Source organism: Apostichopus japonicus, chromosome 22 (assembly GCF_037975245.1).
Source record: "Apostichopus japonicus isolate 1M-3 chromosome 22, ASM3797524v1, whole genome shotgun sequence".
Lineage (NCBI taxonomy): Eukaryota > Metazoa > Echinodermata > Holothuroidea > Aspidochirotida > Stichopodidae > Apostichopus > Apostichopus japonicus.
The window spans coordinates 2,334,688-2,357,940 of record NC_092582.1 but is presented as its reverse complement, the minus strand read 5'-3'; the positions used below and the strand labels follow the sequence as shown (position 1 = coordinate 2,357,940).

At 34.7% G+C, this 23,253-nt stretch overlaps 1 protein-coding gene across 4 annotated transcripts in view; it reads right to left on the bottom strand.

Moving 5' to 3' along the window:
- The window catches only part of LOC139963800 (short transient receptor potential channel 4-like), a 272,215-nt gene that overhangs the window by 196,017 nt on the left and 52,945 nt on the right, over positions 1–23,253 (bottom strand). For 2 of the 4 annotated variants that reach the window (XM_071964965.1, XM_071964964.1), the window contains exon 2: positions 17,358–17,520. In XM_071964965.1, the coding sequence (XP_071821066.1) occupies positions 17,358–17,405 (48 nt within the window). In that variant the 5' untranslated portion in view covers positions 17,406–17,520. Of the gene's footprint in view, positions 1–6,054; positions 6,299–16,965; positions 17,086–17,357; positions 17,521–23,253 lie in introns of those variants that run through there. The other 2 variants (XM_071964966.1, XM_071964971.1) reach the window with 2 other exon arrangements.

The window sequence follows — 23,253 nt, the reverse complement described above, 5'->3', positions numbered from 1 at the left end:
AGAATTATCATTACTAATTTTTAGAACTATAATTACACTGACTCAAAAATAGTAGTACCAAGTAGTGTATTTTTTTGTATTTTTAAAGCAGCCGTGTGTGTTTTCCTGGTTGCACTTCCAACAACAAAAGTTTGTCATATAATAATTGTCAAAGGATTCAATATCCTTTGTTTTATACTTCGAATAAAAAAATAATATTAATAATGAATAAATGAAAAAGTATCATGAGAGATCCTTAGGCATAGCATGGTTAAAGCAACAGCTCTCCTATCACTAATCTACATATAAGAGTCGACTGAATGCACTTGCTATGGTATGACATTGAATTTGAATTTACAATGGAAGAGGGAAACCTGTCATTTTAATCATATTATGCAATTATTCATGTGTAATTAACAATTCATAATTTGTTAACACAATTAGCAACGCGAGTATTGTAGTATTAATAATATACCGTTATTAGAACCGAAAGGTTGAAACGTGGCTATAAACAACACAGACTACTAAGAACAAAAGGTGTAATTAAAATGAAAACAAAATTAAAATGTACGTAACTGAACTGATGAAATTTCGATCGTCAGTATAACTGATTTGAATGTACCATACACCGATTACTGGGAATCATAACTCTTTATAGAATGATGGTAGCCGATATGAAATAAATATATTTTGGCGCACTCAAAGAGTCGATCCATGAACTTGCGAGAGTTCATCATACCGATTCGTTTCGAAGTATTGATCTGTGTGGGAGTGAAAAAGCCATCGGAGGATCTTAACGGTAATCATGATGGAGTTATATACCTAAATGATTTATGAGAGTAAAATTAGTCAGATTTATTATGATCTTAATATTATTTTGGGAGCTAAACTGAACAATATTACTTCGTTCGACGACGGAAATGAGTTAGTCTCGCGAGCGATTTGCGGGGAAGTTATCATCCATTACGAGGCGAATCATTATACCCAAGGTTATATCGTAAATCGAATATCGGAACTTTTAGTGAGAGTAACCGCTGAGTGATTAAATTACCGGTATGCGATTTATACCAAAAGTGTCCGGTCCATTTAAACGGTTTTGCAAATGGAGGTCATGGAAGCAGATATGATTTGATAGTTAAATAGTTAGGCTCCAGCTTTATTTTGAACACATATGTTATCGATTTGGATAAGTTCGTGAAGTATGGACTGTTGTATTAGACTTAAATACCAGTCGTTCTGGCTGATCAGTTTTGGTACTTGTTTACAATATCAAGTAAGATCAGGTGCGACCTGTCTACAGGGTTCTTGTGCAATATGAAAAGTAACAATTTATGGAAGAAAAACAAAACAACGGAGAAATTATCTCTACATACATTAAACAACTTCACCCCTCCCTCCACCACCTCCCCCACCCCTCGTTCCCTACCCCATCAGTATCCTCATGAGGTAGAAAATGATGGGGAAAATTGCAAAATTTAGATCCGTCTGCGCGGTATCAGAATTTGAGATTTATTTTGAACTAGTGCCAAAGATGTCAGTTTTTTTGCACGCCTTTGTTTTCATTTATTACATCGGGGTGACGACACATAGTTATTATTATTATTATTTTGACAGTAATTAAACAAAAATGCAATTCTAAAGGAAGGAGCTAGCCAGAAATTCAGTGATTGCAGTTTATATTTTCATATCTTTCTCTCTTTTTGTGTGTAAAATATAATCATCTTTTAAATATTTAAATGACTGGAGTGCTCCTTTAAAAGGTTTTTCCCGCAGTGACTGAAAGTTGGAAAGCTTAGCACAATATGCAGAAAATGTTTTGCACTTTTAATCCAAAAGCACATCATCATTGCTTTCTCTATCGTTTCCTGAATTTGATGATCTTTTGTAAATGTATCTGGCAACAACAGTATCAAATGATGTCATCAAGGCAATTCAACTTGAAAATGTCTCTATTTGACTGTATAATATTAAATCATTTATCCACAGAGGAAAATAATATTCTATTTTTGTTTTTTCATAAAAATCCAACTGCAGAGAATATTGACAGTTAACCATATTCCAAAGGTATCATGTTTAAAGGACAACACTATACAAGAAGATTATAATAGCATAAGTAAAGCTAAGTAACAACTATTGTGATTGGCTCCATGCATGAAAGTATCAAGGCTATATCCTGTCAAACTATGATATTAAGATGGGATTTTCAATTAAAAGTTAAGAATATTTTTCTCTTGAATATAATTCTTACATTGTCTGCAACAGGAGTATACCTTTAATGGCAGTATGACGTCACAGCAGCTCATATTTTATCTTTATGATGTTATGTTATTCTTAATTTACACGCATAATGTGGCACCACTAGCGAAGGACAGGGACAGGGCGCTTGCCCACCCCCCTCCCCACCCTATCCCCAAATGCCATTGGTGGGCCAAGAAAATATTGGACGAAAAAAAAACAAACTGCATTAAAAGGCTCAATTAAATCAGTTTGTGCTTGACGTTAAATCTGTAACGGACGGAAATTCTCAAATTAATACCAACCAATTACGTCTCAAGTTAAATATTATCCTACTATTTTGCTTTCTTTTATCGCTACGAGTTCCCCCACCCCTCCCACATCACCCATCCCCTTGCCACACACGCTTCCCAACGAGATAACCTGCTGCAATGCATGTTATATCATGTGTATGTTTATAACTTTATACCGCGTTATGTTGACCGTCTGAAGTTAATTCCATATACAGGGGTAGGAGCCCGGGGGGGGGGGACTGGGGTACGTGCCCCCACTTTTTGGAAGCTTCCTACCCCCTGCCCATATTGTTATTTGGAAGCTGCAGCATGATATATTACTTAATTTCAACATCATATAGACTGATTAGTCGTTACAATAGGCTTAACTATTGTTTCCGACGACAATACAGAATTTTTTACTTTTTAAAAGTGTATCCAAATTCTAAACTTGATTCTGCAAATAACAAATTTTACTGATAGAATAAACCATCCAATTATAAAGAAATACATAGGCTTTTGTAGACAATAGTGGGAACGATACACTTATGTACTGTAGCAGTATGAGAACAGAGCCAACAGTGTTATCAACTAAGAGTCTAGTGACTTTCTCTACAATATATCAAGTTCGTACTTTAGTTGGACTATCCCTTCATCAATTTAGAGGATGGAACTCAGGAATAGCTGTTCAAGTTGAGTAAAGAAACATCCATAACAGTACCGTTACCATGGTTACAGGTTTTGGGAATGGGATATATTGCAAAAGTACCGTACCTAAATAAAAACTGTTCGTGCGAATTTGTTCCCCCACTCGAACTCTTTTCCCCACTCAGCCTCCTCCACCTCCACCCCCCCCCCCTAAATGAAAAATTCTGGTTACATCACTGACATAGTCTATTCATCAAATCAACAAAAACGTTCCCCAAATAAAGTAGCGTCCATGAGGGGAATTCATCACCATTATCTTCAAAAATTATGAAATACATTTTCCATCATGTTACGTGAAAGAAGCAATGTTGTCGGCCAAAGTGTTGCATTAAGTATAGCCCAGCCTCTTTGATTGATAATCCTTGACATTTTAGGGGTAATGTTCCCCCCCCCCCCCCAAAAGAAGGAAAAAGCCAAATATTGTATTAATATGTTTCTTGCACAGATCTGTGTATAGGGTCTATACTGTTGTCTTTTATTTTTCTTAAAGTAATTCTTAAAAAAAAACTTCACATAATCCAAAGCAAAGTTTCGCAAAACTATTACCTAAAAAAATTCAAGAACCAAAAAAAATCAAGATTAAAGGAACAGATATCTCAAGTGAAATCATCAGTAAAATTCTCACATTTTTTATCACTTTCTTGTCACATGCTAAAACGACTGATGCATGAATCCTACTATAGTAACAAGGTAAACTTTCTTTAGCTCGGTAACAACAAAACCATTGAATCACAGATGGTTTCCTGTTAATTAAGGTAGTCATTGTACTTACTCACTACCTGTCAAATTAATCATTTTCTGAGACATTTCCGTTCTCTAACATGCCGCCTAAACATACTCTCTAAAGATTAACACTCTTTACTTCAAAGAAATGATAATTCACTCTTTTAGAGTATCCAAGTTAATCAATCTGTTGAGAGTGGTGGACTTTTCATAACATAATCCAAAACAAAGTTTCGCAAAACTATCACCTAAAAAATTCAAGAACCAAAAAAATTCAAGATTAAAGGAACAGATATCTCAAGTGAAATCATCATTAAAATTCTCACATTTTTTATCACTTTCTTGTCACATGCTGAAAACGACTGATGCATGAATCCTACTATAGTAACAAGGTAAACTTTCTTTAGCTCGGTAACAACAAAACCATTGAATCACAGATGGTTTCCTGTTAATTAAGGTAGTCATTGTACTTACTCACTACCTGTCAAATTAATCATTTTCTGAGACATTTCCGTTCTCTAACATGCCGCCTAAACATACTCTCTAAAGATTAACACAAAAAATCCCAATTATCTAAAAATGCAGCAGCTTCCGACGGCTTCACCACTTGAAATCTGTAATTACTTTGACTTATTGGAGGCACCTGTACCTCGATTGCTAAACAGTGGTTTCTCCATCCACCCCTCCCCCCCCCACCCAACAACATCAATCCCATCAGAAATAAACCCTTACGCCTATGCTGTTGTAGGTTTCATTATCATATGGTCTCGAAAGCAACTTAAACAACTAAAACTCCCCATCCTCCCTCCTCACCATCCTCCCTCCTGCCTCCTCTCCTCTCACTCCCCCTCCCCTTCTGCTCCTCCTCCTGCTCCTGCTCCTCCCCTCCCTCCCCCTCCCAAATTCCCTTGTTTTGACGATAAAGTTAAGATGCTGCTATGAGGGGTACAATTTTAGAGACAGATTACAGATACACATTAGAGCAGATTATATTAACTGCTGCTATGAGAATCAATATTTTACATCATTAACTATATCTTCGTAGCCTTAATAAATTATCATAAGGCGCCAATTGTTTTAATCATAAGCAGCGATATAAATCGCCAATACTTTATAAAACATACTTTTGAATACAAGTTTGTCCATAACAATTGCTCATGGTGATTTTGTACTTCAATTTAATATTAATTTCTGAAGCCGATATATTTGCCGATAAATTGTTTTCCTTTTGTGAATTCGTAAGTCAGTATCTTAACTGTCAACTTTGGTTATTTGAAGGATATACATACACAGAGGATATTATGCCTCCTTAATATATCATATAGTTGGGTCACTTGTTTAAGATATGTCAGCTTATTCATTAATCTATATATATATATGTTCCCCTTAATGGGTTATAACAGTTTCGAAACGCTTCAAGCTATCATGTTGTTTAAAATTTGATGTGTCAAATATTAACAACAGATGTTTGCCTTTACCTCGGAAAAATATCGGAGGAGGAGGCGAATTATATAGGTAGGTATGATTAATGTTGGTCTGAATAATTCAGCATGTCATAGAGGAACAAGCTTAATGTGAACCATTTGGAGTGGAAACGTACAGCCACGAATGAAAAGTGATATAATTATGAACCGTCAGAGGTAAAGGTTAAATATCGCAGGAAATCAAGAGTAAAAGGAGTGTAGGAGTAAGGAGGGGAGGGGGTAGGGGAGGGGGTAGGGGAGAGGGTAGTTGGAGGGGGAGTACGGTATATTATCGTGATACTTATACAGAAATGTTATTAAAAGTATAAAACGCTATAACAGCCTTTCTGGTTGATCTGCTCGACGGTATAGCGAGTTGCAAGTTGTTCTTTTGTTGCTGTATTTTTTGAAGATTTCTGGTTTTAACATTTCGCCAATAGGAGATAGAGTCGCACACCGCTGTTCGCCTGCTATAGACAAAGCTTTACCGAACCTCGTGCGAGCGTTAAAAACGTGATATGATAAACTTGATAAATTTTCTTAAATATATCAACTTGCATTGATTTCACAAGTCCTTGGCATTGGTCATGAAACAATAAAGAAATTTGGGCCGAGTCAAATCTTTATGACAGATGTCGAACAAACAATAGGATAGTTAATGACGTAAAACTTACTTTTCTCGATTGGTTGTTCTTGAACGTACTGGGTGGTGGTTGTGAAGAAGCAACAAATCTCCAACATGAAGTTCCTTTAACATGCACTACTTGATGAAGAATATTAATCTATAGCTAGATGAGTCGAATACAAACTTTCAAATTTAGATAAATGAACGAACGTTGTGCATAGTGTGAGGGCTTGTTATGTAACATCTCCCTGATGGCTACTGCAATATATGTTGTGAACCGTTATTAGTATAAAGCTAATGCGCTACAGTGTTACACGCGATTTGTTACATCATTCAGTGTGCAATATTGCATTTACAAAGATACATAAGGCGGTTTTGAAATTATATATGCCATATTATCAACTTGTATCATCTCTGTTTGAAGAAAATGCTGGTTGCTATAACCTTGAATATGTATCTTCTCAAGCGTTACATACATGGGCTTTCATAAAAACGACATATATATATATATATATATATACATATATACATAGTGTGTATTACCGACACGTGTGTTTAAATAGTTCTCAATCAACTCATCATATACACATGCATAGTACACGAAATAATACATATATTTATCAGTGATATGTATGTAATATAGTTGGCAATTCATTCATAATATGCACTTGTAATAACACATGAAATATGAAGCAATACTTATATTTATCAGTGATGTGTATGTAATATAGTTAGCAATTAATTCATCATACACACATGCATAATACATGACATGATACATATATTTATCAGTGATATGTATGTACTAAAGTTCGCAATTACCGTACGTGTTATTGATATATCTCACATCTAACTAAATTAGAGTTAAGCAGTTTGCTAAGAGTTTTATTTTATTTTAAATTAGAATTACATACAATTGTATATACTTGGAATCGTGTTATCTAGTATTTCCATTACAACCTAACCTATTTTAACTGCAGGAACTCAGTAGTCGGTTACCCGGTTTGATAGAGGGAGCATCTCATCAACTAAATAAAATTGCGAGGACATTTGATATTAAATCATATTATTTCCAGTCGATTTCTTGTTTATGTAAACCATTTCTCCGTCTCCCGTCCAAATGGAGATCTAGCGACAATTAAGCCTCGTATCATCAAGCGATTCCTCTCTCCTGTGTAAATTTGTCTTCCTAATAACCCTTTGCACGATTGAACAAAATTATCCGGTATCATTTAAAATGATGTGGCGGAGAAAAAAAAGGTACAATAAGCAGACGAAGGCCAATTACAGACTGTATGTTATTAAAATATCGCTGGAGATCTATAATTATACCTCACAGCAAGAAGTTCATGCACAGTTGTATAAAGTACGAATTTCTGGTCAAATCTTTGAAGTCGATTTTACTACTCTCAATTCCTGAATTGTTTCTTTGGGTCTTTTTTTTTCATTTATGCTTACAAATGAAAATGTCAAGGTTGTCTTATTAATACTTTAATAAAACTCTCGATAATTTGAATGAACCTTTTCAAAGTGTTACAGCAGTTGTTATCTCATCGCTCCCGTTGGGAGGATGAGATATTATAGTTCCTTGGCCAGTTGGGCCACATACAGATTTGTCAGTTGACATAGCAACAGATGTTATGGCAATGGTTAATTTCCCATTAGTAGCTACTATCGGGGGGGGGTCAGCCATGGTAGGGTACCCCACGGTGACTGAGGAAGGTGTCAAAACGTGTCCGTGTGTGCGTGAGTGTGGGGTGTCATTCAGGGACGTAGCCAGGGGGGAGCAGGGGGAGCGACCGCTCCCCCTTTCAGTGTCGAAAAAAATGTTTAAAAACTGTTGTTTTTTTAGCATGGTATTTTGTCAGTGCTCTTTTGATCTTGAATACTCGTCAGCTCCGTTAACTCAATTATAATCGTAGTAAAATTCACGCCTACTGATTCAACTACTTAATTACTTAGTTTGGCAGATGCAATTAGCTAAATTTAGCCTATAGCCTATTACAAGCCTACAGTTGGCCACTGCGTAATAAAATACATATTGCCTACCTAACCGCACTCTATGTCACGAACCGTATGCACAACAACGTCGACAACGTTCGTTCTCATCCTTTCTATGATTCGTCCTAAGTTGTTGCACGAACAGCATGTTATGAAGCTAAGCTAGCAATCGTACGTGATACGCACTTCCTATAAATAATTATTACACTGCTAATACACTGCGATAACGATATTTGTTTTTAGGCCACTGCATATCTGGCTATATTCCAAAATATGAAAGTTTATATTGTCCATCAGTTAAGTTGGTCAAATGTATTAAAGTCCAGACATTGGACAATAAACAAGAATCATCCTACTTGAAAAATTGTAAAAGAGCACTATGTTTGTCTTTCTGATATATTATGTAAAAGAACATGTAAAAGAATTCAAACAGGAAACAAAATCTGCTGATAATATAATATCATATGATCAGGGGCGTAGTCAGTATGTAGCACTGTGGGCCCGGGCCTACACTTTTTTTGGCCAAGTTATCTTTTTTTAAAAACACCCATATTTCAAATCCATAAGCTTGCTGGACGAGTTTAAGAGTCTAGACAGGAATAACTATTGAAATGAACGTAGCAAGAATATGGCTTAATTAGGTGACCTAGTCTTCTAATTTAGGCTGTCATTTCTATAGCGTGCCGTTTCATTCAACACTCCACCCGCCGAAAAAGACTATAGGATCCGATCTTGTCAGTGTTGTAACATCTAGTTAAGAACCTGTTTACGCAGATAATATTTCAGTTGAGAAATTTGAATCAGATTACAATCGTCGGATAGCTCTCGCCTTCTCTTATTAGGCTAACTTAAACATTTACAGTTGTACCAAAGACAATTACTGGCTAAAGTTGTATCTAAGACATTTCTGGCCTATCTATATATGTAACTACAAGCAAGGGCGTAGGAACCGGGGGGCTGGGGGGCGCCAGCCCCCCAGTGAAAAATGTGGAGGGGCGGAAGTATCATTCCGCCCCCCCCCCCGCTTCGCAAGTCAGAAAACCCCTTTTTCATTTCCAAATGAGAAAAAAATCTCATTTGGAGCACCAAATTGCATCTAAGGCCAGGTGAAAATGCAAATTATATTCAAAATGGAGTGGGTGGGTTGAAGTGTGCTATATTGCACCAAATTGCATCTGAGGCCACCTGGAAATGCAAAAAAAATCAAAAGGGGAGGGGGACACCCCTCCCCTTAGACCCCTCCCCCAGGCCAGCCATCGGTCTTCAGCCCCCCCCCCACTCAAAAGTACCTTCCTACGCCACTGACTACAAGTATCAGCAGTTGAAAAGTAAGACAACTCTGTACATGTACCTTGCTAATTTTAAATACATTATGTATTATTGAATTATGTTCTATCTTAACTCGTTTGTATTTTGGGTTGAAAAGTGATATTGAATGAGGTGTCTCAAGTTAGCAAGAGGCCATGGAACCAGCTTGAACACTCGGGAAGGGCCGTTTCCGGCCATCTGGGGGGTTTGTAAAACCAACAATTTTCTTGTACGATCCGCGCCAACCGATGGTGGCGCTCCGCTCAGATAGTCGTGCCTAAATTTTTGAAAATCGATATCAATCGCAAAAAGTGCTCCCCCCCTTTAAAATTCCTGGCTACGTCGCTGGTGTCATTGCGGGTGTGTGAGTGTGTGTGTCCAACTTTGTGGCAAAAATTCCTACTATAAACGGCCTAGCGGATTTTCTTCAAACTTGGTGGAAAGATACCCAGGGTAAACCCTTGTGTCTTGTAGCTCCCCTGAACCTTGGTCAAAGTTCGGAGGTCAAAGGTCAAATTTAGTGAAATCAAACTGTTGCTCCCGAAGAGTAAACATTGACTTGATATAGAGCCTTCACCTTCAAAATGTCAAGTATTACTCGCCTCCGATTGCCAGAATTTATTCATTTGAAGTCAGTGTTTGCTGTCCTCTTATTGTCCCATTGTTTTATATAGGTGTTGATGTTGGTGTTGGTTTTGTGTTGGTTTTGGGATTGATGGTGATGGTGATGTTGGTGTTGGTTTTGGTGTTGCTATTGAATATTGTTAATGTTGATCTCAATATCGATAATGTACTCGATGTTACTGGAATGTGATTGGATGAAAATGTTTGATTAATCGTGCCCAAAGCTCTATCTTTTGTGACATTTCTTTAACTAGAAACATATCTTGTTTCTGTTTTGCATTTGTAACTTCGTTGAATTACAGTACAATATAGATTTTGTGACTTATGGCGGCTAAAATGCGGTTTGTAAATTCGCTTCCAGCTTTCTAAGAGCCTACAACATATATCAACACAATTGCACCAGGAGTTAACTTCATTTCGATAGCTCTTAAATTGTATATTGTATTATTAGTCGAGTCTTCGAAAATTTGCAGAGTATAAAACTGACAAGAAAAAAAAGGACTTTACACTTTCAAAAGAACTATGACGTCGTTGCAACGATCAAACGAGACGGAATAGTTCATCAATAAGGTAAAACAAAGGAAGTATTATAGTATGTCGATGAACTCACCACAATTTCGCAAGATAAAATTTCCTTCCATCAGAAAGTGCAACTCAGTGGGTGGTATGTGGTGTCATGCAAATTCATTGACACGTTTCCCATAGCATCTTTCATATTATTGTTCTTTACTTCAATGAGAGCTGTAATATATATCTGCAATGATTTATGAACCCTCAGTGTACTATGATTGGTATTTTTAATTAATTTTTTTGAAAAGTTTTTATAACTATTTTATATTGCTCTATGAATATACATTATTTGTACACGACAAAGAAATGGAAACATATAAAAGGGGATTTCCGCCGCTGCGTTTTCATGATGTTTTCACTAACTGCCGCATTGTTGCTATAAAAATTCATAAAATTTCATGAAAGCCTTCACAAAATTCATATCTTTGCGAAAAGTGCGGCTGCATGCATGTTATGTTATTTTTTTTTTTTTTTACGAAATGATGCCGACAATTTGGTTAAAAGTTTTTACACAATAAACCTCCGCCTCCTCCCCCCCCCCCCACACACACACAGACACATATACGAATATTGCTTTCAGACTCCGTCATGGCTAGGACATCCAGGTAAACATGACCTTATAAAGTGTGATAAAACATTTCTACTCTGACCGAAAATGACTCTTTCACTTAATAAATTAGTTTTCAGTTTGGTTACTCGGCAATAACACTTCACGTGAGAGTAAATAATTAATCTTATGGAAGGTTATATATTATTATTATTACCTTATTGAAGTCAGGATTCATAATCACCTAACATGCGGGCTTATAAATAGTTACTGTCATATATTTGATTTTTCTTAAAATCATCTCTACAAAGTTCAATATGTTCGACAAAGAAGCCGCATAAAACTCTCAATTTTGACAGCTTTTCAACGGATCTATATATGTTTGCTTTACAACAACTGGGCTTGGACAGGTGATTTATCAATGACGTCACAATAACCTGCAGCAAAACTAATATTATGAAAACAAATCTTCGAGACGAAAGGAACAATATATGAAAAATTGTTCGGGAAAATATGCCTCGAAAGCTTAACTTATATAAAGATAGCAAAAAGATAGCAAACATTAATTAGATAAATCTATCAATTAATATATTCTTCCATATATGTTCTTTTATTGATGTATCTATATATATATATATATATATATATATATTAGTTATTTATATTTATTTATTAAGTTGAAAATATCTGTATATGTGATGGGTTTATGTGCGTAAATGTTTAGTGCAAACCCCGTCAAGTTATCAGATCAGCGTGTAGGCCTATCAGCCTATCGTAATGATACGCTATCAAATTTCATTCATTTGAACGAACTGCAGCGGCCACTGGCCAATACTGTTGTTTTACTGTTACAGTTGCATATACGACAAAACAATACTTTCTAATGTGACATGGTGATATCTTCATATTTTTAAGTCTTCTCTTTGATTTAACTTTTGCACAGAAGTTGATACGTATAATCATTTTTAAGAACAATGACTTGAAGTCCAGTAGTTTTTATATCTCTTGCTACTGACCAAAACATTTATTTTAATTGAAAGGAAACTATTTAGTTTTCCCTTGGCGGTCAAGGTCAAGCGTTGTGTAACTTAATACGATGTTCTATGCGAACACCTTACGAATCAGTTATTACCTCCTTGAGTGAATTATGAACTGGAGAGTTTTACAATTTTACAGGTATGCCTCTGGCGAAATAAATAAGTCCCAGAGATTCCTTCGTCTATAATGAAGGTATGAAAATTTGAGAGGCGAAGAAATGGGAAAACTCGGCCTTGGTCTGTTATTGCCAACACACTGTCTGTATAACGCATATTTATCAACTTGGTGAGGAAAAAATATTAATAAAAGCTTCGAACATAATTTGAACCATGTAGTAGGGATCACGTGTCCTTTCAAACAGGTACATGCAAAGCGAGATACGAGCGCGTCGGTATGCGCACTTTTCACAGTTTGAGTATCACATTCACACCCAAGGCGTCTGCAGTTACCATAGTAATCGTAATCTATGTGAGTGCACTGTGAATCTCTTCTGTGTAATGTTTGTCGCCTTCCAAAACAAGATGGCGTCCATTGTTGATGTCATAGTTATCGACATCTAGGGTAGCCTTTGTACTGAAGGTAGCCGGTGTGCAGACCTCATTGTGGCCGACCGACGGTGGTTCTTGATTTCATATATAGGGAAAACTACAAGTAAAATGCTTGTAATAATAGTAAAGTTTATGCAATTTCGAACATATGCGGTCAGTAAAACGATAAGAAAGTACCAAAAACAAAAGATCTCATGTTACCGTGAACACCTGAAAAGCATACTGGCCTACGTGGAACCCACTGTAGTAAACAACCCCATCTAAGCAATTTGCGCCGTACAGACTTTAGTGGTCATAAATGGAACAAGATAACACATTTACGTGTTTACTTTCACACTATAGTTGGCTTTTATGTAGTATGCATCACAACAACATGGTAGGATAACTAGCCTAGCTTATCGATCATCTCGAAATATCATTACCTAATTAAGTGAAGGAAATATCATTACGGTAGCCTGTCGCATTCAATCTCTGAGCACATATGTCACAATCGCGGAAATAGATACGCGTTGTACCCCTACATAACGTCAGTTGCGATTCCTCTTTATCGAATAATAATTTTCGATTACCTTTAGAGAGAAGTAATTAATAAGACTTTTGAAAAGGAAATTGGACAATAACCTTTCAATAATACTCGCGAGAGAACTTGACTTGGTCGTAACACTTATTTGCATTAAGAGATAACAAACTCTTGTCAATGTAATTGAAACTTACGAAGGGTCCAAAGTTTGTTGCTTATTTTTTTTCCTTCCGCCTTGTAAGTTGAATTTTAGTAACCATTACTTGTAACTTCTCAAACATCTATATCATTTATAATTCGGTAGCCAAATTCCGACTGTTGTAGATCAGACAGTCTGGTATCCAAGTTTTTTTTAAGGAACGTATAGTTTGGCTATTGGAACCATCGTTTATTTCGATTACTCAATGAAAAAAAGAACTAAAATTATACTTCAATCGATTCCATTGACAAGATTTACAGTCAAAACAATCACCATATGATTATAAGGAATGGGTGTCTGTATATTACAGTGTTACGCTTATATATAATAGAACATTTATGGCGCCCCATGCTTCCTCCTACCCCACTCCCCCATCCCCCCTCTCTCTCTCACACACACACAGCTGTGTTTTACATTCAGGCCGATGACCCCATTGTTTTTTTTTTCATTGTTCAAATCCATGTACCCTAATCTTAACAATACTCCTTAACAATATAATTCTTGCGAGGACATTGTGATTCTTTAGAAATAAACCGAGGAACTGGAATTCTTTTGTTCAAGTCCTCAGTCAGAATACAAAACAAACGCACAAACACATTAAGACTATTACTATGTGATTATGACAGTAGTGTGTCTATTAGAGTATCACGATTACATAAAGAGTACAAGTATATCCTTTAGTCGCGCCGTGCTTGTCCCCTTGCAACACCGCTGTGGTCACGTGATAAAAGCGGTGGTATTTCAAGTGTAGCACTCTATTGATTCAGATTGAAACAGAAACATCACAAGACCTTACCCAAAAAGTATTAGAAACGATACGGTCCCTTTAAATCTCCTTGAGCATAGTCTACAGTATAAGATTATCCGCATTAGATTGATCAACTTTGCCTGCTACTAACTGATGGCGGTATGCTTAAATCGTTTCACGTTTGTTGTTAATAGCATTTGTCACTTGCCAGCCAAGGTGTGATAAAGCCGTATAATTAGATACGGAGATATTTTAGGTTATATAACAACACACTCCAGAATTTTAAGAATGTTTCAACACAACGAGGGGTATAAATTGTAGGAGTCAAGAGACGAACTAGTTGTTTCGGTTGTACTTCAGATCTTGAGATTTTAAAGATAGATATTATAAAGATAACCACGTACTGGAAACACTTGAAACAGGTCACTAAATCAACTGGTCACTATTGATTTGTACAGTCCACAACTACACAAATAAACCGTTCTAGCCTTTTTCTTTCTGTTTTTTAATTAATGTTTTTGGAGCATTATATTCATTCATCTTCTTTTTGACGCGACATATTTTTAATAAAACCACATTAATAATCTATATTATTTTTATAATTTTTCGTACAATATTTATGGTTAACCTTTCGCAAGAGATATATATGAAATAAAAAACCTATACGAGGGTTCTTGGTTCTGTTTGTGTCGGCTTCTCTATAATAATCACATGCTATAGTTATTGAAAAGAACATTTTTCCCCTTCTTATTCATGAAATTCTTAAGCATATGTTTACATAGTTTGTTTTATTCAATTTTTAATACTATAGTAATAACGGTACCTTCAGTTGTGCTGCATGTTTCGTCCTTGTCAAAAAAATCAATGCAAAAATTGGTAGAAAATAGAATATATAAAACAAAAGAACCTGTCAAATGACTTGTTTTTACTGAACATATGTGTTCTGCTTTCATTGTTCAATATTTGTCAAAATGAAATTAACACGTATGCGTTGTTGAATTTAGATAAATTGTTTTATTCCTTTACAAAACGAGATAGACATGCAGATTTGAATGCACTTGTGCAGTTCATGTTTTTTTTTTAGAAAATAAAAATGAAACAATAATTGATCTTTCAATTTTTCTCCCCTTTTTTTCTACCGATGAAGTTATTCATGTGCACTTTAATAATTTTCAGATGTTGCTTCTGTTCTCTTAATTAATTTGACAGTTGCTCAGTTGTATTGTTTACGAGCTCAGAAATCCATGACGATGATTGCGAACTAGAACATTTTATTGATGTGACAAGTTCTCTATCTCTATCGATAGGCACATAATCTGTAACCTTATGTCGTTTGTTAACGAAGACATATTTGGTGTGATGCCTGTGCAGCCTTCATCTATACACTGAAATGTATATATTACATATATAACGTTATACGTGCTACACATGTAACGCTATACGTGTGTGTGTGTGGCTCTTGCTGCAAAATTAACCACTGGTTGTGTTCGTTCGCCAATTTCTGAGAATGTTAATTTTGTCAAGCAATCAGAGCTTTATACCAAATTAGATATTGCTTCTTAGCACATGTATCTAGCCATTTGAATCTGTCAACAAGAAGACGTTTAAGCAATGTGGCGATTTATTTATTACTCAATTATTAATTAATGATTAGAGTCGGTTAAAATTTATTTTCAGCGAAATCCTTTTTAAAAACAGCGACATGGGTTAAGTAAATGAACATGTTTATTTATGTATTCCATTTCGTATTTGAGGCTATTGATTTATAATTGAAAGGTTAAAAGGAGTGAAGTCTCGCGCACAAAGAAACGTCTGATGCCGGTAAGCTGACCTAGTTTCGATGAGGTGTAACAAAAGTGTTAGACACCACCATCGATCCCAGAAAACACACACGCAGCTTGCTACCGTCGGTAATTAGACACTATAGTGTTCAGTAAATACATGCAGCTACGGTCAATACCCACAACACAGTGTACATGTAGCGTTGGACATCTCAGCTCCAGATAAAAGATAACAAGGTATCACGTTTCATTACTGTCTGCATTTTGCAGCGACAAGAAGATAACTTCACTTGCAAGCAACGGAAAGTTAACTTTTCAGAGGACGGCACGCGATTTGGGGCGAGTCTTCAAAGCCTTTAAGGACCCATCGGCTAACAATAGAGCCCGTACACACTGAATATTCATCAGTCTATTGTTCTTTCCAAAACATGATAGAAATATCAAGATTGATCAGCTAAAGTCAAACGTTGCCTCTTGTTTTTATTACTCACTTTCCGTAACTAGTAAAGCTGCGGATACTATATTATCGCTAAGCTTTTTGTTTGAGGTTGTGTTAACTTATATTTCTGAGTATGAATACTCATATACCCTTTGTACGAGTCAGATCCGACATCAAAGTCTCTCAATAACAGCAAAAGGTGTTATCTATGATCACAAACATGCTGGCACCCCAAAAATGTGAAATTGTGAAAAGTTTATTGCAGTGCAATAACTGTAGCCCATGAAAACATTGTGAGCGCCATCTATTTGTGCATGCATTCTCAAGAAATACACTAAACCGTAAATTAAACTCTGAAATTCATGACAATGCTGAAGCTTTTTAGAACTACACCCCCCCTTCCCCACAGTGATAGTATAGATTCCAACATGGGAACTTCATGCGCTTAGTGGGAAGTATAGGGCAGGGGCGGAGAAGGGATTCTTAAGTCGATTACGCATCTATGGAAAACAAATTCAAAAGCAATAGTAATCATCTAAAGTGCTAAACATGGCTGTGCGTCTTTTGAAATGGAAAGAGAAATATATATTTTTGAAACCCGTTACCAAGATATCTGAATCGAAAGGCAAGGGCTTACCTTCTCCTTCATTGACGCAGCGTGACGTGCTTTCGCAATTCGGAACATTTTTGCAGAAAAATGCACAGACCGAACAATTGAGAAAGTTTAAAGTTGAAGAACTGTTCAGGAACGCGTGTTCTGGGTAAATAAATAATTTAAGAAAGTTACAACCTTTACTTAAAATATATATATATATATATATATATATATATATATATATATGGGTACAAGAAATCCGTTTGAAATAATGTCATCACACTCCTGTGACAACATGAAAGGATAAATGCATTTTATTATCCTCAGTTACATTTTTTTTCAAAAGCATACGAGGGGTATGATATTATCAGATTTTTATGAAAAATGCACACACAAATAAAACATATTTTTTTAATATTTTTTTATATTCCTACCTTGCGGCTTTTTCGGATGCTTTTTCTACTTTCTCGTCGATCCCTCATCTTGATGATTAATATTGATATATTGCTGTCTCCGTTTCCAATCAATTCATCCAATCACAAAATCAAAAACAGATCAATACTAAATCCAGAAGACAGTCATCTTAAGGTAGACACTCTGTGAACACAAAAACGTAAAAAATAAATAAGAAAACATAATAAAATTATTATTATAGTGTTATTACATTTCGATATGTTTTCATTTTAAGTTATTGAAATAACATTTTTATATCCAAATAAAACAAAAAAATAAATTTCTGTATTTGCACCTTTAAATACCGGTGTCCTAAGTAATTGTATTCAACTAAAATAAATTACATTGATTTTACAGATGATAGATGTCTTCTTTATAAAGAAAACAAAGTTTGATGGCATGATACTATTTTCTTGTTGTTGCTGTCGGGTCAAGATAAATTGTCAGTATATCATAAACTTGTTTAAAGTCATCTTTTGACAAAGTGCGAACGGTACACCAGTGATAATGGAGTACAATGTTAATACTTTGAGATAGAAATCCAATATAAGAGTGTATGATGATGCACGATACCATTTGCGACGCTACAGAACAGACATCTGTGCTCAAATGTTCTTTTAAAGGGCAATAGTAATATGCTCTGTGGTTTAGATTTATCAATCAAGTGCGTGACTTCATCAACGATTGATATGTGTGTATATATATATATATATATATATATATATATATATATATATATATATATATATATATATATATATATCATTGTAGTGGTAGTGATGCTGGTATACCTGCACTGCAGGTATGGGATGCGCGAAATTAAGGACAACACGAAATTTGAACGTATACAGCCATATGCAATCCTATAGCTTATAGTGTATGCAACCAGATGCTGGAATCATAGCAGTTAACATACAATCTTAGGATGGTTTCTTGTATTTTATCGACAATTTACTAAAACCATATACCGAGTACTACTCAACATTATTTGCACCCGACGAGACTGACGTACATTGTACATAGGTACTTCCTCACAAAGCCACATTTAATTAGCAAGTGATAAATAAATTAAGCTCGATGCTCAATATTTTGTGGCACAGACACATGCATTTCTCATATCAGTATTATTCATATACAAGAAGTGACTGGATAAAACTTTCAAAATTGTTCATAGTTTGCTTTATTATTTTTGTTAATGAAACTAGACAAGACCAACTAACGAATAATAAAAATCGAAATAAATGATCATTGACAAAATTAGGTCAAAAATCTGTTGTAAAGAGAGATAAAGTGAAGCCTATACCTTGGATCGCGAGTCAACAATTTTGTTTTTTCCTTTTTGGAAATCAGATATCAGTAAGCAAATTAGGAATCCACACTTTAATATGAGTTGATAGTATATCAATAAATATTCGATAGACGAATTCTCCACTGAAATACATAAGTGATGCATGAAGGATGCTTACCAGTGCTTATAAACATTTGATCAAACACACCTTAATTTCAACGGAAAATACCCACTTACCATCATATTTAACATAAATAGTCATGAAGTTTTATATTTATATTAAAAAAATGTGATAAATATAAACTTATTAGATTAACCTTCGTGTGAACTTAATAATTCGTAGAAACTTTTAGACACGGAAAACCTCAGTATTTTGAACTCCCATCTCTTGGTGAACAACACATCCTGTTTATTCCTTTGTCATACAACCGTATATAGTATATATACACACCATCTATATTTATAAATAAATGTCTGATATGTCATAACCTGACATGTCCCTCAAATTTTGTTTTGGTTTTTTATTACCCTTTGTTTAATATGTTTGGGGTTTCGGGACCAAAAAAACCCATCATTAGTAAGAATTATCATTATTGTTTACGTATTTCCTTTAGCCGTATTGAGTATAAAGCTGAACTTTTCGTCAACCTTACAAAACAGCGTGAATATTCTTAGATCGGAAAGGGACTTGTTTATTAACCGGTAGTTTACGTCTTTGTCAAGGTTGTGAACTACCAAGGCCTACGAGGCAACATGATCGCAAAAGGGTCCTCTATATATGTATATGCACATCCAATCCATCCAAAGTGTCATGCAATATTAATATTTAATCTTCAAATCATTTTCGTGCTTTTCAGCTAAGACAAATTTAAAGTGTACTAAAGTTTATCTCTTTTTGGAATTCTGTTTTATTCTTAAGCCGATGCTTAATCTGTAAGAGTGTCTTTTTATTAGTTTCTAAGTTAACTGAAGATTTTCAAAAATATTTTGTTTGATATTGTATTTCAACTTTTCCAATCACTGAGAAGATTAGTAATCTAATTTTTAAATGAATTATCGATGTAAGACGGTCGATTTGAAGGACGCTCTTTGACTGTTTGATTGGTGGTTAAGGAAGTATATAACAAAGCCTGAAGGCTATCACGTGCAATGGATTTCAAGAATTATAAGAATATTATGTCAGTTTTATTGGATGGCATCTTGAAAACAGCATGATTGTTCATATCAATTTACACCGAGGAATTATATATATATATATGTATATATATATATGTATATATATATGTATATATATATATAAATATATATATATATATATGAACTACTAGAACTATGAACTAATAGTGTATATATATATACATATATATATATATAATTGAAAATCGTAATGAGTTGGAAAAGAACAGTGAAAGAACTTCCAGCCTCCACCGGGATTCGAACCGGGGCCTCCCGCTCTGTACGCGGACACCCTAACCACTAGGCTATGGACTCTGATTGTATGTCCAGAGGTTTGAAACCGGTTAGGAAGGTCGTAAATTCCACTGTAGGCGTTTGTCACCTGTATCGAAAAATACTACTTCTGTTTTAGGTGACATATTTTGCCTTACTCTAGATATCAAACATGATGCTAACCAACTCGAAATCATTTGTGATTCCTAAAGCCGGATCTCGAAAGACGATTTCATTTCGGATTTTCCACCCATCTTGTATCGAAGGTCGCTAGTTATTAATATGGTTTATGTCCTAATGATAACTTGATGAAATTCAACGCACTAGCTAGCAATGTGATGCATGGTTATAAATCGCCAAATTCCCTACCGCCTTTCGTCTGTCCAACGACCAACCCTTTTTTAAATGTATTAGATTTTTTCTCAAGGGATAGTCAGTCTATACTCCTCTAGAAAGACTTCTTACCCGTTTTCCTGGTCTCAAGGGAAATTTTTATTAACGTTAAAAACAGAAACCAGTCATAGATCACAAAAATGGTAAACGGTTTTATGCAGAGCTGGTTTCTTTTTTGTCGAAACAATGTTTCATATTAATCATACGCCTTTAATGATGCGTGGATGTTGTATGATGAACACACACGCAGCCCATGCGGTATTACATCAAGTTGTTAAACATGATTGCGAAATCCACAGTGGCTGATCAGATGACAAATTTACAATATGGTACTTTTGTCAGAAATTTGAGGGTTGGGCAGACGGTAAGAGAATGTCTGAAGGATACTTATTTGTTTTCTTTTTTGTGCATGTTTTGTTTAATTGGGTACAATATACTCTACATAGATACGACGTGTGCTTTATTTTTTTATGATCAGGACAACCGCATACACAAGGCCGTTGTTATTTAAAAATACTTCAAATACACAGGCCATTCTACTCATTCTTATTGAAGATAGGGGAAGACCTGTTGATTTCTTACCTTTATTTTTGTATTCTCTATAGTTTCATATCATATATATATATATATATACATATATATATCTATATATATATATATATATATATATATATATATATATATATATATATATATATATATATATATATATATATATATATAGACATATATACATATATCTATATAGAGATATATATATATATATATATATACATATATATATATATATATATATATATATATATACATATAGACATATACATATAGACATATATAGATATATATATACATATATATATACATAAATATATATATATATATATATATATATATATATATATATGTATATATATATATATATATGTTTGCGTGTGGATGTTTCATGTTTCATATTTCTTACACGTGTCTACAATATGACAAATACGACTTAAGAAGGCGTCCACTTCACGTTCATTTCATGTAGTGGCTTCTACTGTCACAGCTATAGTCGTTAATTATGCACCTAAATTAATGATTATTTAATCTAAGACCCAGAGGTGTCTTTGCACTCTGAAATTGAGTGAATACTACGTGTCATCGAACAAAACAATATTAAAGTTATCTACTTTTCATTCCAAAAACACAAATTTCTTAGGGAAGTGTATTCTGCAGGAAGCGACTAATAATAGCTAACATAAAATGCAGTTACGAAAGTAACATTAGTGTATCACAAAATATTACTACGTATAATATTAAAATAGGCCTACATTATACAATATATAAACACAAAAAAATCTTTCAGATATACGTTATATAGAAGAGACTAAACTCTGACGAATTACACATAGAAAATTACTTTAAAAATAACTGCCTCGAATTGGTTGATATCTATATAGCCTAACATAGTATAGCTATGTATATATTGTGGGTTATCCTACTACAAGTAATTACAGCAGATTGCTCCTTATTAAGTTTCTTGCTCTACATAGGAAAACAGGGAAAAAGTCTAAATAACCCTGGACATTTTTTTTGTGTAATATATGAACCTGATTGATATATATATATAACACATGTTTCTTTTGTTTTTGTTTATTCGTTTCAACATGAACTATGGAACGACCCTTTTGACTCATTCAGTTTTCATTTGACTTCCGGTTTGGTTGATTGCGCGACATCGATCAAACTGTGTTAACTTATAGAACCATTTTAAGTCAGATAAACACAGAACCAAACGGTCAAACAGTCTTGTAATAATTCATCTTTGCAAAACTATCTGTTGATATCTCAGTGTTGACGATATAAATGTATTTTCATGTAGTGACGTAGTGATATCCAAAAGCGACAACAGTGTTATTTTAGTTCTTAAATTTATTTACATATTTTCTTTCTCCATCCACACTAGGCTGTCGTATTTGCGATCAATGGTTATGAATAATACACTGAGGCTAAAATATGGATTTCTTTCAAACGATATACGTCTTTTAAAGAGACACAAAGCCATAGGGCGCAATATTGATTAAAATACAACAGTGGAAGCATAGGTCGAACCCCCACTGCAAGTTTACTCTTATAGATCACATACAGCTTGGGGGATTCGAACCAGAAAATAACATCCAAAGAACTTGAAAATTAATTACTTCCCTCACGGAGAGAAAAACACATCGCAAGTTATCTGTTTTTGATCTACATAGATAAGAAACATTTACATATGAGCAAATTGGTTATGACGTCCTTATTACACCTAGACCACCCCCACCCCACCCCCAATAAAAAAATATTTGGAATCGTCATTTCTAACTTAGAACGCTTGTCATACGTACTAGAATTAAATAAGCTTAAATATCTAGATAGTGGAATACAAGGGTTGAGCGAATTAATAACCATTTCATAGATTCGCCTCTTTCGAAAATATGTTCCCTCTATATAACGTTTTGGGTAATAACCTCACTGAGTCCCTAAGCCTGTTAGGATGGTTTCTACACAGACAATGTAGAGAATAGAATAACAGACTGACTTTTTGACCTCCTTAATTGTTGCCCTCATTAAATACTTCAAACTGATTAAATGAAGATATATATATATTTATATCGTATAGTGATCCTGTAACCATGACGAGATATTTCATAAATAAAGAATTAAGATGTTTTTGTTTGAATGTTCGAGTACTTGAAACAGACCTTAACTTGAAATTTGTATTCATGAAATTT